The sequence below is a fragment of the Rhinatrema bivittatum genome, chromosome 1 (assembly GCF_901001135.1).
Source record: "Rhinatrema bivittatum chromosome 1, aRhiBiv1.1, whole genome shotgun sequence".
NCBI lineage: Eukaryota > Metazoa > Chordata > Amphibia > Gymnophiona > Rhinatrematidae > Rhinatrema > Rhinatrema bivittatum.
The window spans coordinates 690,821,899-690,840,028 of record NC_042615.1 but is presented as its reverse complement, the minus strand read 5'-3'; the positions used below and the strand labels follow the sequence as shown (position 1 = coordinate 690,840,028).

Below are 18,130 nucleotides of genomic sequence, written 5' to 3'. Positions count from 1 at the left end.
CAAAAAGCCATAGTCCAGGGGTAAAAGTAGGAATGCTGATTCCCTCTCATACTTTTAACTGAGTACAAGGAGAGCAATTTTCAGAAACCTATTTACCTGGGTAAATGGATTTTGAAAATTGCCCTTTTAGGAAGTTGATTTTCAAAAGGATTTCCATCCATAAAACCCGATTTGTTCACAAAAATCACCTTTTGAAATTCAACCGAGGCCAGCGCGTGTAAAAGCACGCGCGCAACTCAATTATGCGTAGCCTTTTACAGACATTCGTGAGCATACTTTCGACTGTCAAAAGTGTGGGCACGAATCTACAGGCGCTAAGCTACACTATTTGCAATTTTCGAAATGGAAGCATGTGCATAAGTCTGCTTTGAAGATTTATGGGTGTCTCCTGTGCACATGCTGACATACGTGCACAAGCAGGCGCAACTTTGTGCATGCATGTCAGTGTGAGTCCCGGGGACACTGTATGTAGGCTGCTGGAAAGTTACCTGTCCTGTGATGTGCATTCCTGTAAAGCAGTATCTATTCCAATTTTTACCTGTTTTCCAAGGCCACTGACCACTTTGCAGTCTTCCAAAAGGCAAGAGCCTTCATACAAATAATGCTCCTGGAGAGCCTTAAATCAGACTTTGTTTTACATTCAAACAGCTGCGCAAAAGCCATACCCTGTTAGCTTTAAAGAAGTAGTAAAGGCGAGTGAAAATTGTCAGTAAAAAGCAATTTTTAGAGCAAAGGCAGATCCTAGGATACGTACACTAGGAACAGCAAGTTCAATATTTTGCCCGATCAGAAATTTGACAGTGGAAACGTGGCCATTCTGCGCTGCTGCATGCAAAGCACCGCTACTGTCCTAGAAAGAAAGATCAAGAAGAGTCCTCTTAGCACTGAGAAGGATTCAGAGTATTCCGGGCAGCAGCAGGCAAGGATTATTAAAGATTAACTACGGCATTTTTACATCTCTTATTCAAATTGCATGCCTGTAAACTGAAGCGATGGGTACAGGTGGATGAAATTCTATCTACTCCAATCATTAAAACGACATTTCAAATCAGCCAGCCAAAGAGTTTGCCATCTTAAGCAGGTCTATTTGATAAAAGGTTTGTTTTTCTCATGGGCACGAAATTGGAAGTAGTCATGTTGAATGAGGCCTTAAAAGGCAGGGATAGAGCATTGTGATAATATGGTACATAGCCATACATCATTCTGAGTTTAGAGGGAAAAAAAAATTTTTTTGGCCTGGCAGTTTCTTCTCGCTTTGTTTAGCTTCCAATTCAATTAGATTCAGCCTCTAAAGAGGTTTTGTTGTCATGAGCCTTCATTCACAATTACCCAAGAGTTCCCACCCACCCCTTTTTTTACACTTTCTCATCTAGTGCCTCCATCACAATGACAGTCCAGCTCTGGGGCCACAGACCAAGGGCTCACGCCAGAACCTAGTGTGCATGCACCCGGAATTTGGTCACTGGGTGTCACTGTTGTGCAAGAGATGGGACTCCCTTCCCCCAAGGGCTGTGAATACTGCCTTTGTGGAATCCCTAGACAGCCCAAGAAACAAAAGCAGGGCTTGGGCATCGCCCTCATCTCTCAAGCATTACTGAGCCATTAAGCCAAACTCTAAAATAATAATTAAAAAAAGAAAATGGTTAATGTAAAAAAACTAAAGAAGCCGATATCAGCGCTGTTTGTCCGGCTAAGTTCAGACTTAGCCGGACAAACAGTAGGATCTGAAAATCCCACTATGATGCCCAGTCTTCAGATAGCTGAATAATGTGTTATCTGGCTAAAAGGTTATCTTGCTAGCTCGGGGGCGGGGCAAGGGGCAATCTGGGGCAGAGCCTGTTATCTGGCCAAGTTAACTGGATAAATGTCAGCTTTTAGCCTTATCTGGCTAACATATTTGTGTTGTAGGGAGCTCGAGCTGGAAGATTTCTCATTAGTTGAGAAAGACAGCAACAGAGTTATTGGGGGAGAGGAAGAACACAGTAGGTACACAAACATCCATAGCAGCTTAAACTTCAAACCCCCTCAGCTATAAACAGCAGAGAGCAGAGTTTTGAGGTAGGTTCCGATTAGGATGGAAAACCAGAAGAAGTCGGAAGATGACCAGTTGACTCAAATCCCTCTAAAACAATATTAATGAAAACAGGGAGCTAACATGGTCTCCACAGGTTTCCAGAACAGCACACCCTAAAGAAAGCTCCCATTGGGGAGTGTCTGACAACCATTCCACCCTCTTATTATACATAGACTTCTCAGACACTGATGCAATTAGTAGGGGGCACTTTTGGGACGCCCTCACTCAATAATACAGAATACTCCAGCAAATCCATGTTCTTTTATCATTAAAGTTGAAAGCCCTTTTGTTTATTGTTTTTGCTTTCCAAAATTTAGACACAGGGAGGTCAATATTCAAAGCTGGCCATTTAAGTAACTTGGCCGGATATAACTTATCTGGCTAAGTTTCACAATATATTCAGCGGCCCAGCTATGCCACTGAACATTGACCTCCCTGAATTTAACTTCCTATAAAATGTAACCAAACCCCGGCAGTCAGGTGCTACCAATTTCATATCAAGAGGCTTTCACCAGCTGTTCTCATGTCAGTGAGACACTTTTCACACAATAATTTCACAAGGAGCTCACAAGTAGTCCAGGAAGCCCCTCCAGCACATTACTGAACCCTGTCATTAAAGTAACTACATCCACTTGTGCCAGTGCGATGCTGAGTCTGCAGGGACCAGGTTAATGCTAAGAAAGATAAACTGCTTAGGACTGCGTCATGATGCTCAATGTTGCATTCAACCACGGCTCTGTCTACTATTTATGCATGTTCCTGGTGTAACCTGCCTAGGATTATAGATAGGGGGATAGAAATACTTTTAAATAAATATATTCTAAGCCCCCCTTCTCTACTATGAAACTGATTGATCAAATTTCAAAATAATAATTATTTTTAACTTAGAAATTCCTGCTACTATATATGGTGTTTTGCAATGTATTTTGTGAGCAATCCATTAAATTGGCAGCATTCACACACTCAGTCATTGCTTAATGGCGACACCTGCTGGCCAGTCTCAGGATGCACATGCATTGTGTCCTGGAATTTATCACTGTGATGACTAGGCTAGGTGTAGAGCTATGAAAATAGGGGGCAAAACCCTGCTTAGTTGTAAACAAAGGCTCCTGGTGGCATAGCCCAATAGACGCCAGTTACAGTTCTGCTGGAAGACCAAAAAGGAGCAAGTAAAAAACTGCTGGGCTAAAAATACAAAAACATAAAGGGGCAGATTTTAATACCTATGCGCGGGCGTAGATTTGTGCACGCAACCCGGCATGCACAAATCTACGCCCTATTTTATAACATGTGCGCGCAGCCGCGTGCATGTTATAAAATCCAGGGTCGGTGTGCGCAAGGGGGTGCACACTTGTGTAGCTTGCACACACCGAGCCCTAGGGGAGCTCCGATGGCTTTCCCTGTAACCTCCGAGGCCGCTGCGAAATCGGAGTGACCTTGGAGGGAACTCTCCTTCCACCCCCCCACCTTCCCCTCCCTTCCCCTACCTAACCCGCCCCCCAGCCCTACCTAAACCCCCCCCCCAATACCTTTGTTTTGCAAGTTGCGCCTGCCTCTGGGCAGGCGCAGGTTGCGCACGCCGGCCGAGTGCTGGACTGCGATCCCCTGGCCTAGAAGCCCTACGGAGGCCTCTGGCCAGGCCCCCACCCCACCTCGGACTACCTCCTCCACGTCCCTTTTTCAAGCCCCGGAACATATGCGCGTCCTGGGGCTTGTGTGCGTGTCGCCGGGCCTGTGCAAAATAGGCTCGACACGTGTAGGGCTTTTAAAATCTGCCCCAAAGCTTCTTACAGCATGATTTTACGATCATAAGAATGAATAGCAAGACATTTTTCTTCCATAAAATAAAAAAATAAAATAAGAATATAGGAAAGAACTGCTTTTAAGAAGCACAATGCACCTACATTGTTTAAACTATTGATGTCACTTCCAGCTTCTAGTAACAAGACAGCGCAATCTTCATGTCCCCCTTCTGCAGCCAGATAAAATGGAGTTTCTCCATTCTAAAGTCAGAAAGAAATAGGAACATTTCTGCATATTAATTCAAAGTTTCTTACTCCAATTCTCAAAATTACCCACAGCAGCAAAGAAATGTGGAATGTAAAAAAGCTCGAGAAGTCCACTGTGTTTATTCCCCTGGCGAACCTTGGATCTTAGAGGCATTTAATCAAAACACTTCATAGTTTTAGTCTAAATCAACTAAAAGGTGTTAGATCCCTGAATCGACATTAGGAGACTACATCCTAAATCAATATATCTTAATCTCTAAACAAAAGGTATGTTTTTGCTGATTTTTGTGATATGAAATTTCAACCCAATCAGAAAGGAGAGAAAATGAAAATGTGCACAGAGGACAGAGAAAACTGGGCATAAGTAGCCATCTTAAATTTAGATTAAAACCTGCAGAAATGTGTCACCCTTTGGTAGCCTGACAAATACCTCCATGCAGAATTTCCCACAAATAATCGCACAGAGGCATCAATTCTGTGCACTCTGGAGACGTGCAATGATGCAAAGTAGTAAATCCGAAGAAGTGAGCCAAGTATCAGCCCAACCAGTTCAAATGTATTTTTGTAGCATGAGAGAAATAGGCTACAGTCTAAATCTCTCCCAACACGTGGGCATTTATTTTGTACAGGAACTGAGGTTCTATTAGTGCTCCTCTTTCAAATTCACCTCTTCTCTCTTTGCTTCCTACCCTGTCATCTCCAGGGCTTCTGCCAAAATACAGACACTGTGAGGTTGATATTCAAAAGCCATTTAGACTGAAACCGTAATAGTTATCCGTCTAAAAGGCTTACCTGGCTATATTTAGCCCTTATCCAGCTAAATTCTAGTCGGGTAACTAGTTCTAAAAATGCAAAGTCACTATTTTGATTTCACCACGTGTTTTTCAATTTCCACATTTCCATTTTGTTACATCTTTTCTTTTCTTTTTTTTTCCTGCATTATTTGTATTTGCTTACTTTTTAGGCTCCAGTCTCATGGAATGTATTTTGTACCAGTCTTTAGGACTGTCTCTTCCATGAAGCTGAGTATCATTATGGTGAAGATCAAGACACCCAGTGTGAGGAGGCAAGGTGCAATTATATTCTAGGCCTAAAGCAAAGACATTTTAGGGAAACTCTGCAGGAGACAGTCCTCAAACGTTCAGTTCTCGTGACAGTGTCCTGCAGCATCCTTACAGAGTCGATCATAGTCCTAGTTCAGCTCACCTTTACCCCCTTAACCACTGACAAACACACAAAGAGCTGATTTCACCTAAAGTATTGATTGCTGGTAGCTCACAACCTCAGCTAAGTTGTCTTGCATGCTTCTCCTTATACTCCTATGCCATATTTAACACAACATTATTTTCACAGAAATGCAGCCATATGATTTATTACAAACTATCATTTCAATTCTGATACTGGCTTAGAATCAACTATATCAAATATGAGGCTCAGAAGTCACATATATTGTAATTCACATTAATCTATTGTTTTTGAGGCTTCACTATTTGACATATATACTATTGTTTGATGCTCTTGTTATTTGATGTATATGCTGTTGTATTTGATTGCTATGTTGTAAGACATCCTGGATCGTTTTTTGGAGAAGGCCAACATATAAATGGAAATTGAAATGAAATATAGCGCTTTCACCACAGAATTGTTTAAAGAGAAGATTTTTTATTATCTGCCAATTCCTATTCTGTTAGTCCCACATCAGTTTAGAATATAGGGTTATAGTGCCACCTAGCAGATTCAGAATTAAAATGAGACTTTCAATCCTTGTAATTCTATCCAGTGAAGACCCTCACTGCTCTTCCAACTTCCCTCTAGTTTGATCAATTCCTCAGCAATACAGGAAAAGGTATAACAGACAAATTAATGCAAACGCACATAGCCATACATTTTTCCACACATATCAATTCCAATGTCCACACTGCTGTAGGACTAATAGAAAAGGAATTGTCAGTTAATAAAAATTTCTGTTGTATAGCATCTCCAGGGCCGGTTCAAGAATACTAGCAACAATTGTACCCGTTCTACGCAGAATATAGCAGCGGGGACCCTGGCATGCCGCGAACGGAGCGTGTCCCGCGGCACACGCTCCGTTCGCGGCGAAGATGAAGGCCTGGGCGCGCTGATCACGGCACATGGGGGGTCTTCCCTTTTCGCCGCGAATGGCGCACCGGGCCTTCATCCTCGCCGCGAACAGAGCGTGTGCCGCGGGACGCGCTCCGTTCGTGGCATGCCAGGGTCTCCTCTGCTTATATTCTGCCTGTCCCGCGATGGCCGCTGTCCTTCGTACCTCTGGCGTGTTTGAGTCTCCAAGGTGGCCAGGGAGCTGCCTGTGCCCTCTATCGGCGGGCTGCGGAACATGCGCGAGCACTGACGGACACACTACCAAGCCCGATATATTATGGATTTATGTCCTAGGTGAGCCTTTGGTCATTCACCCCCCTCCCCCAGCTTACTTCCAGCACCGCACTCCCTCCTGCCAGCAGCAGTGGCTCCAGCACAGAATTCCTTTCTTTGGTGGTTCTGGCTCTGGGATTTTGGCACCCCCAAAATATGGGCACTCTAGGCAACTGCCTACTTTGCCTAATGGAAGCACCAGCTCTGAGCATCTCACCCAGTCAGGAGCATAGCAACTTACCAAAAAAGAAACTTATTTGGGTGTTCTTATTATGGATTGCAAAACTATTCTTCCAAATGCTACATCTACCAATGGTTAGCTGTCAATTCTGTAATGTTTTGTGAAGGTATACTGCTGGCGGCGCGGGGGGGAAGGGAGATTTAAATCCCGATCTTTTTTTATTTTTGTGATTTTGGCCTGGATACTTCTGTTTAAGTTAAAATAAATTACTGGTTTTGAACACCATCTGGACTCTTCTTTTTTCTCTCATTGCCCAGTGCATGGAAGGACTCTGGTTTGACTATTTCTTTTTACCCATTCTATTGATTCTGGCTTCCTTGCTCCTATATTGGACATGTTTGCATGTTTGCATGTTAGTTTTACAGGGTGGGTGGTAGAATGATATGGGATCAGAGGTTTGAGGTCTTGAGACCTGTGTTAAATGTTAGCATGTCAGGCCTTTTGGCATGTTATTTACCACCTCCTTTTACAAGCTGTTAAATTTACCAGGGTCCAGCAGTCTCAGTGAATTTAGTGAATCTTGGTAAACAGGGTGATGATACATGATGAGACAGGGAGAAGGGAAGGGAGAGAACCCTTATAAAGACCAATATGTACCTTTGCTATTTATACCACCTTAAGAGGGGGCACTTTTAACTCGGGATGGGGTATGTTGGGAGGGGGCAGTTTTACATACACAGTCAGAGGTACAAACAGCAAAGTTGACATCAGTGAGGAGTTGATTTGTACAATGTACTCTCTACCTAGCTGTAATCAAGCTAGGTAGAGAATACATTATACAAATCAACTCCTCTTTTACCTTTCATTGCTCCAAATGACTGAAAATCTTCACTGACATCAACTTTGCTATTCATACTTCTGACTGTATATATAAAACTGCCCTCACCCCCCCCCCCCCCAACCCACCCTGAGTTAAAAGTGCCCCCTCTTACAGTGGTATAAATAGCAAAGGTACATATTTGTCTCTACAGAAGTGTGAAAATTAGCACTGATGTGATAAATTTATCACAGCTTGTAGAAATTACCTATGCAATGTGGGAGCAGGGAAATTAGCCTAACACCACCTGCTTTTTTATCGTGGGTGCTATTTCTGCTATATTTATAGCATTTTGACAATTCTAGACACAAATAAGCTGGGCATCCAAATTAAAACCTGCTCCTGTGAAACCACAGGAAAGCAGGCCTCTATGAAAGTATGCTCTAGAAGCCCATCTTGGGTCACTCCAATAAGACCAACAATACAAGAGACTTGAAGAGAGGGAGGGTGGAGGAGCAGCAATGTGAGTAAAAACCATTGAGTCTTGTTGATTTCTCTGACTTCTACAGATAATGCCTATGTTCCAGACTAGGTAAGAAGCAACAGAAAGGAGCTCATTCTTTAAAGTGTATGGTTTAGACTAGGTAACATTGAGCAGTAATTTTTTTTTTGAAACACAATAACTGCTGAGGTTCTGTACTACCAGTGCACTACCATTCCAACCACCTGTACATCAGTGATCAAAGTAATTACTTTTCCTGTAACCTTGCACTTCTCAACTGTTCTAGTTGTGGTTATTGCTTATTAATTTTTATCCATGCAATGATCTCTTCTGGATGCACTCACCTCATTCGTTTTATCTACTTCATCCCAACGATTTATCAGCGTTTCCACAACTTCACTATGGCCATTTTTAGCAGCTAGATGTAGAGCTGTGTTTCCCTCCTTCAAATGAGCATACAGAGGTTGAGTTATATATATATATATATGTATGTACAACAGAACTATGCTGTGGGAGGAAAGGAGAGGGGAAGATGGCAGAAATGCAAAGAAGCATTAGCTATTTTATTTATTTAAAAAAAGGTATATCTTCATTCATCCATAATTTGAGGTGGGTACAACAAAACTAGCATAAAATAAACCACCACAATAACACAAAAAGGTGAAATATGCAAAGAACCTTCCAAGTTTACCATTATTAAATGGTGCTTTTCTGTGCACCCTCCGACTTAATATCATGGTGATATTAAGTCGGAGGTCCCAAAAGTTCAAAATAACTAAAAATAAAAATAAAAAAATTTAAAATGGGCCAGTGGCTCGCGGGTTGAAAACCGGACACTCAATTTTGCCGACATCCGATTTCCGAACCCGTGGCTGTCAGCGGGTTTGAGAACCGACGCAGACAAAATTGAATTTCAGCTGTCAAACTCGCTGACAGCCACCACTCCTACCAACAAAGAGGTGCTAGGGACGCGCTAGTGTCCCTAGCGCCTCTTTTTACTGCGGGCCCTAATTTAAATAAATTGACTTACTGAATCGCGCGCACAGGAGAGTGGCCTGTGTGCGCGCCGGGAGAGCGGGCACTTGCCCACTCTCCCACGATTTTTACTGTATCGGCCCATAAGTAAGAACATAAGAAAATGCCATACTGGGTCAGACCACACAACAAAATCCTATTTTATGTGCACAAATCATGTTTTCTATGCTTAAATCCAGAGTACACGCCCCTGCAAGACCATAAGAACATTCCATACTGGGTCAGACCAAGGGTCCATCAGGCCCAGCATCCTGTTTCCAACAGTGGCCAATCCAGGCCATAAGAACCTGGCAAGTACCCAAAAACTAAGTCTATTCCATAACATTGCATCCAGAATATAAAATCACCTTTGAAACTACTCAGAAACAATTTTTCCAATGTCGAAGAAATGAAGCTCTGAATTGTCCACAGAAGGTATTTAAATTCTTTTGTCGGTATTCCAGGAACATGACTATACAAATTGGCAGACTATTTTAGTCAACAGGATTATGCTGATTTCTGCTTAGATCAAATTGATGGTTTATCTGAAAAAGCTAATTCGATCCAAATAGCACACATATCTGACCAGCCAGTTGTCATTCAATCTCATGTCACATCAGTAGGTCCAGATGAGGAATTGTATCAATGAGTCCATTTTGAAGGCGAGCTGGTCCAAAACTGAAAGTTTTAACACTGAGTTGAGGAATTTGTTTAATAGCCTGGACCCTTGTCCTCCATCTGTAATTTACTTAAGAGATGATTTTAAAGAAACACTGTCATCATTGATCTGAAGGACAAGTTGTCTCAACCCTAAAGCAGTACTGATGTGACTTATATTAAAGAAAGATCAAAGGATTATGGACAGTCCAAGCAGTTTTAGATCTATTTCTAATCTCACCACATTGGGAAAGTTATTGGAAAAAGTTGTATATACTCAATTTAATGACTTTTTGATCACCAATAATATCCTTATTAGTTTCCGTGAATTTTTTGCAGAAAGTGTGAGATAAAAATAATATCATGCATCATTTTAGACATCGCGGCAGCATACGATATCATTAATCATGCTATCTGAATACATCGTTTATGTGCCTTAGGTATTGTAGGGACAGCCCACCAATGGTTCTCTTCTTGCTTGTTTTAAAGAGAGCAAAAAGTAAATGTTTGAGAATGCTTCTTCTAATTAATTTAAACAAAAACATGGGGTTGCATAAGGATCGATTCTATCTGCAGTCTTACTTAATGTTTCTATCCAACCATTGTGTGTTCTGATTGAACAACTTGGGATAGAGTTCCGTGTTTACACGGACAATATCCAACTATTTTCCCATGAGATGTTCATCAACCATTGAATTAAACCATATTTCAGTTTGTCTCACTACCATCAATTCATGGATGTTTATTAATAAATTGTTATTGAACTTTAGTAAGACCACTGCGTTATGTTTTCATCGGTCGTTTGCCATTCCTCCAAATGCAAGTCATTTTCCCATAGTAGTGAAAGGTAACAATATCCAGGTCAAAGACATTGTCAGAAATATTGGCTTCTTTTTTGATATCCTTCTTTATTATAGGCCACCGATATAATCAGTCCTAAAAACTGGATATTTTAGATTGCGAATTCTTCAGCATTTTCGTTGTGTACTGGATAGCAGTGATTTCAGGACAATGTTCAGACCTTAGTATCTACCACAATGGATTACTATAATATCTTATGTTATGACCGCCAGCCACGGCAGTCCACGACCGGGGCCGACTGTCATGGCCGCCGGCCGCAGCGGTCCACGGCCGGGACCTAGCACTTACCCGCGGCGTCGGGTCTCTGCTGAGGCTCCTGCAGGAGCAGGGAGCCTCCAACGACATTCTCTGCATGGCCTGGGCTGCTGCTTGGCCGGCCGCGGGGCTCTGCTCCATGCTGTGACTCCGCCCCCTTCTCTGCTGCACTAGGGCCGCGCGTGCGGCTGAAGACAGGATTTAAAGGGGCCACGACAGGAAGTGTTGTGGCTCCCTTCTGAAGCACCTCCTCCAGGTTTCTGTATGTAAAGGCAAGGTCTGCTCCTCAGACCTTGCCTTGGTATTGAGGTCTGTGCTCTGTTCCTGAGTTTGGTGTTCCTGGTTCCGTGCTTCATCCCGCTTCTGCTTCTTCCTGTTGGATTGACTCTTGGACCCCTGACCTCGGACTGGTGGTGGTGTATTCTGGTATCGACTTGGACTGGCTCTGGACCCTTCTCCTTCTCTGCTCCTGGATCAGCTTCGGACCATTCTCCCGCCTGCTTCTGGACCAGCTTTCGACCCTCCTCTGGACTTCGACCCTTGGACTGGATTAGGACTATTCTTCTGCTATACTCCCAGACTTCTCACGACCTGCTGGAGGCGCCAGCCATCTGGAACCCACGACCTGCAGGAGGCGCCTGCATCCAGACCATCTTCATTCTTCAGGGAGTCGCCTAAGTCCCAGCGGCCGGGTCCCTACGGGCTCCTCCTGGGGGGATCACGAGCTTCCAGGGTGAAGTCGTCCTCTCATCATCTTCAACAGGCCTCGCCATCTGACGGTAGAGACCGACAAGGGTTTTCTTCCTTCTCGGCAGCGCAGACTCTACCTCAGAACAAGGGACCACTCTCCGGTTCATAACACCTTATACATGTTCAGGCATTGCAAATTTAACAAAATTCAGCCATCCAGTTAGTGATGCGCAGTGCCCCTTGGGAATGTTACACCACTGCTGTACCAACTTCATTGGCTTTCATTGAAGCAGTGAATTAAATTTAAAATGTTGTGTCTTTAAATCCCTCAATATGCATGGTCTGAATTATTTGGCTAAATTGTTAAAACCATATTTACCAACAAGGTCACTCTGCTCTCAGGACAAAGAATTTTTGGCTATCCCACCTATCAAAAGACAGTCATTTATAAGTTACAAAGTCACAGGCCTTTTCACTTATAGGCCCTGCCTTGTGCAACCAATTACCTGCTTCCCTGTATTTCATAAATGATTTTTCTGTTTTTAGAAAACAATTGAAAGCTCACCTTTTTCAGGAAGCTTTTCAGTAAAACGATCGTGTATTTTAATATTATGATTGTGTATTTTAAAGTTGTTTATGATGCATTTTACTTTGATCATGTGATTGCCTTATAGTATTTTATAAATGTTGTAAACCACCTAGCACAGTGGTTCTGATATAGGCAGGTAACAAAGGTTTTTAAATAAAATAAATCCTCTGCCTCCCTGCAGCCTTATTGGGTGCGACTCCAGTTACTGATGCCACATATTGTGAGTATACACGGATCAGTGACTGTGTCTGGAGAGAGAGCAAGTGGGGGAAAGATTTGTTACAAACCACGGCACTAAGGGTCCAGGAGGCTAATCCTCCCCAGCCTCTTCCGGATGAACCCCGGGGACCCAAAGGATCTCGTGTGAGAGAACTCCGGGACTCTGAGGAAGTACTTGGGGGAACTATGTGACCCCCTTTATTCAGTGCATCCCACAGAGGAGGAGTTTCAATTGCTATAATAGCTGGGCTAAGAATGGAAAGGAGACTTAACAGGAGAAAAGTAATTAGAAGCTATGAATAGAACTCCCTGGCACTTCAGCTTACCCCGTCCTGTTCCCCTTCACTTAAAGGACATGGAACAGAAGGGAAGGCAGGTAGCCAGGCCAAAAATATAGTGGGGAAAAGTCATTACATGGCTTTCAGAAGGGCTACAAAATACTGATCTTTAACTGGCCTAAGAGGAGTGCTTGGCTCACCCTGCCCTCAGGGCCTGACCATGATATTAGCTAAGATGATTGTCTAAAGGTGGATATCTTCATGACTAGGTGGTGAGTGTAGAAACACACCCTTACATATTTTTCTTTAACATGAGTGACGTCTTTTTATTTAAGGGCACCCAAGAAAAAATTCAGCATGAAATGCTTTGCACCTTGCTAACTCTTTTACAATTCCTGTCAGCACTGTAAACCTTACCCTGAAACCTTTGTCCTCCTTGCTCTCCACTGCCCAACACAAATGCACCTCCACATGCACCCTTCTCTCCCCCACTCCAAAATCTTTTAATAAATCCCTGTTCAATCAGTAATATGCCTTATCTTTGTGGAGGTGTAAATAAAGTAAGCAAGAAACATCTTCAAGAATAAACACAAGCAATGCTTCTTCAGACCGTGAGAAGTGGCAGGAATGGACCATCCTTTTAACATTCCACGACTGGTTTGGTAGTTCGGCGGTAGTTCTGCTATGCAGAAGACCCAGATTAGGTTCCTAGCCCTGGTTTCTGATCCCTGGGCCAGCAAGGGGTGGGGATGCTGCAGAGGCAGGAGGGAATCTCGGATACTGATCAACAATGAGAGTTTTGGTTGGACATGAGATGCGCCCATGCTGGATTCCAGAGGGAGCCGTGGTCTGTGGCCTCTGGCTGGGGGCTATCACTGCGATGGCTGGGTTAGATGGGTTATAAAAGTGGGGAGATCATTACTAGGTAGTCATCAATGAAGGCTCACGGTGCTATAGCTCTAGAGTCCATTTTCAATTGAGCTGCAGGTCCAAAGGATCAGGAATCTGCTAGGCCCAAAAAATAATTGTAATACAAATCTCCCCCTCCCTATAGTGACCATCTGATTCCAGGTCATAAGGAACAGTTGGGTCAGTCCTGGTTTTTCAATTCCAGTTTCAAAGCATGGTGTCAGTTTCTCAGTTATGAAAAACTTTGAAACATTTGTTGATGTGACCCCCGCCCCTCCCCTCCCCCCCCCTTTTTATCAGGGTCACCTTTCACAGATGCAGGGTTCATAAAAGACCCTTCTGTAGCCCCGGAACAGATGAAAACCAGAGTTCAGTCCATTTGGGACCAGCAAAAGCTGAGAGAGCCAAGAGGAGACTTGTACTCAACTCAAGAGCAACCCTGCACTTCCACACCAGAATTGTTGTTCCAAAGTAAATAAAAAAATTATTCTAAGTCCAAAAATTATCACAATCCAAATGAGAGGTAGAAAATAATAATACAAAAGCATATGGTCCAAGAGCAAGATGATCTCCCAAAACAGTTCACGTGCTCAAGCCCCTTATTCACAGAAACCCAAGGGTTTTAGGCTAAGTTCTCTGGGTGCAAACTCTCAGCAAGGTCTTTGAGCCTCCTCCAGACCCTCTAAAAGAAAAACATAACTTGCAGTTCCCGTTGTATTTTCACAACCTTCTCCAACTGAGGCTTCCCCAGACAGGACAGAAACACCTTAGCTCTCAGAGTCCTTGTCCTTCTGGCTGGCTTTCAGTCGAATCCTGGCAGGAATCACTCCCCAGCTCTTCCAACAGCTTCTAGGATCCACACTTCAACCCTTCTTCTTTGTATGCTGAGCTGCCGATGTCCCAACTCCTCAGCTTTCAACAATTTCCCACTTCCAGCTTCTTGGACAGGACCCTTCTAACTCCTGCAGCCTCTCTGGTCACTTCTCCCCTTTGTGCCTCATAGAAAGCACCTTTTATAGTACTCATGAATCCTATCCCCTAGGAAAAAAAAACCTCCCACGGTTCACTAGTAACTCTCACCTTACCAACCTTCCACTGAACCCTCCCCTGCTGGAAAATGCTTAGAGCGGAAACACAGAATATCCTACAGTGGCCTGCAAAGGGCCACCTTAATAACCCAAGAACCTATGAGCCAGATGCTGGTGGTCACTGGATCCTTCCCAAACTCTGTCTCCTTCCTGAGGACATCAGTGTTAAGAAATCATAACCCTGTAATGCCTTTCTGAAACAGGGTCAATGCATTTCTGCCAGATGAATAAACATAAGTAGAAAAATAATCCCCACGATTAAAATTATGATTCTTTGTGTATGTGGAGAACAGAATTAAAATGTCATATCAAATGGACAAGTGAATCTGTTGAGCTTCTCCCCATCCCCGGTACTATGTACTTGACATCATTACTGTCCGAGTTGCTTCCAATTTAATTTGCACGTCTATCACCTTCACTTTCTTCTATGTTAACAGCTGTTGACTATTATTCCGCCCTGCTTACTATGGTGACTTGCCAAAATGTAGGGTTACCTTGTCTTTTTCTAAGGTGAAAAGCTTCAGTGAAATGAGATTGTTTACTGTCTGAATGTGGCCATGTTCAGCAGCAAGATGAAACGGCTTTTTACCTTTCTGAAAAAGAGGAATCAGAAGTAAGATTTAGTTCTGATGTTCCTTTGCTCAGGTGTCATAGCTAATAAAAATCAGCAAAATTTAAAAAAAACAATGCAGCAGATTAAAAACAGCTGTTAGCTCAAGAGCCGTGAAAGACCTTCCTGGTTTCCTGCTGCCTTAAAGCTTTCAGTATACAAAGAGTAAATATATTCATGCACCTATTCACACACAAAGCTATGTATACACACACTTGTTCAAAGATTTTCTGGGTCAAAGGATGACAAGCAAACTAAGTGTCCTGTAGAAAGTATTTAAAAATAGATACCGTACATCAAAAATATATATTGGAACTAGTGTTAGTTTGAAGGAAAAGCAAAAGGTCCATAAAACTCAATGTTCTAATTACTTATCACACACGATGATTCAGAGAAAGTTATAAAGCAAATGCTGCACTACACTGTATAACACAAAATATCCATTCAACCCCCTTTATCCCAGTTTATTCACACAAATGTACTTCTATGGGAAGTCGCAGTGCAAGAGAACATTTGAAGGCGGGACATCGTATCATTATCTCCCCTGAAGAAGAAACTTGGATGTTTCGAAACAAGGCCTTGTAGGGAGGACATTGAACAGAAATGATACAGCACTAAGTTAAGTAAATGACGGGAAACAAATTTAAGAAGTTTAACTAAGCATTTTGCTAGATTGAAATAAAGTTAAAAGAAATAAATGGGATTTTTAGATTTTTGAATAAAAAGGAGGATGGTAGGGTGGAATGTCAATGATTACAATATATGATTTGGACCAACATTAACTTAATGGATTTGAAGTTAATTGAGTGAGTCATTGAATGAGACATTCACCTCCATCTTTAAACATTTTTTAGAAAAATAATAAAATCACGAAGTGGTGGGGTAAATATAACAAAATACATAGTAAAATAGAAAGAAAAAAAATCAGGATCCCATAGAAGTACATTTGTGTGAATAAATCGGGATAAAGGGGGTTGAATGGATATTTTGGATTACAAAGTGGAACAACCCCTTTGAGTGGAGATTTAGACATAAGTGTTTGCACTACACTGTACAACATTATTCAACCTAAAAATAATAATGGCTTCCAGATACAATAGCTAATATTAGAGATGTGCATTCGTTTTTGCTGAATTGGAAAATTGCAACGAAATTGTCCAATTCGGCATGTTTCAGGGAGCCCGAAAAAAATCAGGATTTTCCTGTTTTTTCGCAAAAATTCGTTTTTCCGATTAGTGCGCACTAACGGGAGTCAGTGCGCGCTAACTCCTCGTTAGTGCGCGCTGTCCTGTTAGTGCGCACTAACAAAAACTAACAAAAAGTAACAAAAACTAACAAAATCTAACGGTTTTTGTTAGTGCGCACTAACAGGAGTTAGCGCGCACTAACGGGGAGTTAGCGCGCACTAACTGGGAGTTAGCGCGCACTAACTAAAAATCGATTTTTCGCGAAAAAAAAGACCCGAACCGAAAAAAAACGACATTTTCCATGGCGGCCGAAAAACGAAGAACGACACGAACACAAAAAACTATGCACATCTCTAGCTAATATCCCCTGAGCAGATTATACAGATCCAAGACAGTTTTAAAAGGCCCGTGCGCGTAACAATCGGGGGTTACACACGTGGCTGGGCCCTGCGTGTGCCACATGTGTTTTTCAAAGGGCCCGGCCATGCACATAACCCCCAATATGCGCCAAAGTGCCAGTCCAGAAGAAAGAGACTGGCCAGGGGGGCATTTTCTGGTGGGGAGGGGCGGAAGGCGGGCCGGGACACACGCATGTTATAAAATCGGCACGTCCATGTGCGTGCACCGGGAACCATGTGCTACTTTTAAAATCGACCAGCTTAATTAGTATATTCTTATATGTAAATCTGAATTGACATTGATTCTGTCCACAGGAAAATTAAGTGAATCATATATGCATTTTATATGTTTCCATTTTATACACACACAAAACTTCATTCACACTATTCAGTCATAGAAAACCAGATCTGATTATGGCAATCACCTTTGCCACTATTCCAGCATCACTATCTGTGGGTCAGTGAATATGAGTGGGAAGATCCTGACTTTTCTGTCCACTGAGTAGAATAACCAGAAGCTATTGGATTCCTCCTAAGGGATCAAGAAGCAGCTGATAGGTTCTTTCCCATAAGACTATATATTCATCCGATACCTTCCATCCAGTCTGCTAGTTTTTGATGCCACTTCTGAGCACTAGGACTTTCTGCTTTAATCCAATAAAATAAGATGCATGATTTAGCTAGCAAAATCACAATATGGATGGAATCCAAGATAAAGAACCTAATAGCAAACATTTCCCACAAAAGGGGGTTTGTGATGTGCCACCGCTTCAACAAAATCCAGCACCACTGACCAAAAAGGAACTAGCTTTGTGCACAATATAAAGTTATGGATCAACATTCCTTTGTCTGTACAACATTTGATACACTCATCCGTGTCCCTCCCTTTCATTTTGTATGCTTTTACCCCATCTAAAAGCATTTAAAAGTAGATTTTCAAAGAGCTGTGCGCACATGGACTCACCGATTTTATAACATGCATGTGTCGCCACGCGAATGTTATAAAATACGATACCCGCGTGCCCCGATTTTGTATTGACACAAGCATGTCATGACTCGAGCGGGGGGGGGGGGGGAATGTTTATAAAAACTGTGCAGCGACAAAAGTAGGCCTACCCCAATTCCCTCCCAGTTCACTCCAATTATGAGCGGACTGGGAGGGAACTTTCCTATCCCCCTACCTAGCCTTCCTCCCTTTTCCCCTCTCCTCCCTGACCCCAAACCTACCCTAACTACCCTAGATTTTTTTTAAGACCTTACCCGCTGGATGGAGCAGAGGTAAGTTCTATGCGCTGGCCTGCTTCCACTTCCCCGGGACAGCGTCTAATGGCGTTGTTCCGGCCAGCCCCCGCCCCCTTTTACAGAGCCTAGCATTTCCGCGCCATTTCTAAAATGCGC

General features: G+C 42.8%; 1 protein-coding gene across 3 annotated transcripts in view; it reads right to left on the bottom strand.

Moving 5' to 3' along the window:
- The window catches only part of ANKDD1B (ankyrin repeat and death domain containing 1B), a 90,585-nt gene that overhangs the window by 44,723 nt on the left and 27,732 nt on the right, over positions 1-18,130 (bottom strand). For all 3 annotated transcript variants that reach the window (XM_029575194.1, XM_029575183.1, XM_029575186.1), the window contains 4 exons: positions 15,032-15,130; positions 8,322-8,420; positions 3,979-4,077; positions 755-850 (listed from right to left, as the gene is read on the bottom strand). In XM_029575194.1, coding sequence (XP_029431054.1) covers positions 755-850; positions 3,979-4,077; positions 8,322-8,420; positions 15,032-15,130 — 393 coding nt within the window. The remainder of the gene's footprint in view (positions 1-754; positions 851-3,978; positions 4,078-8,321; positions 8,421-15,031; positions 15,131-18,130) is intronic.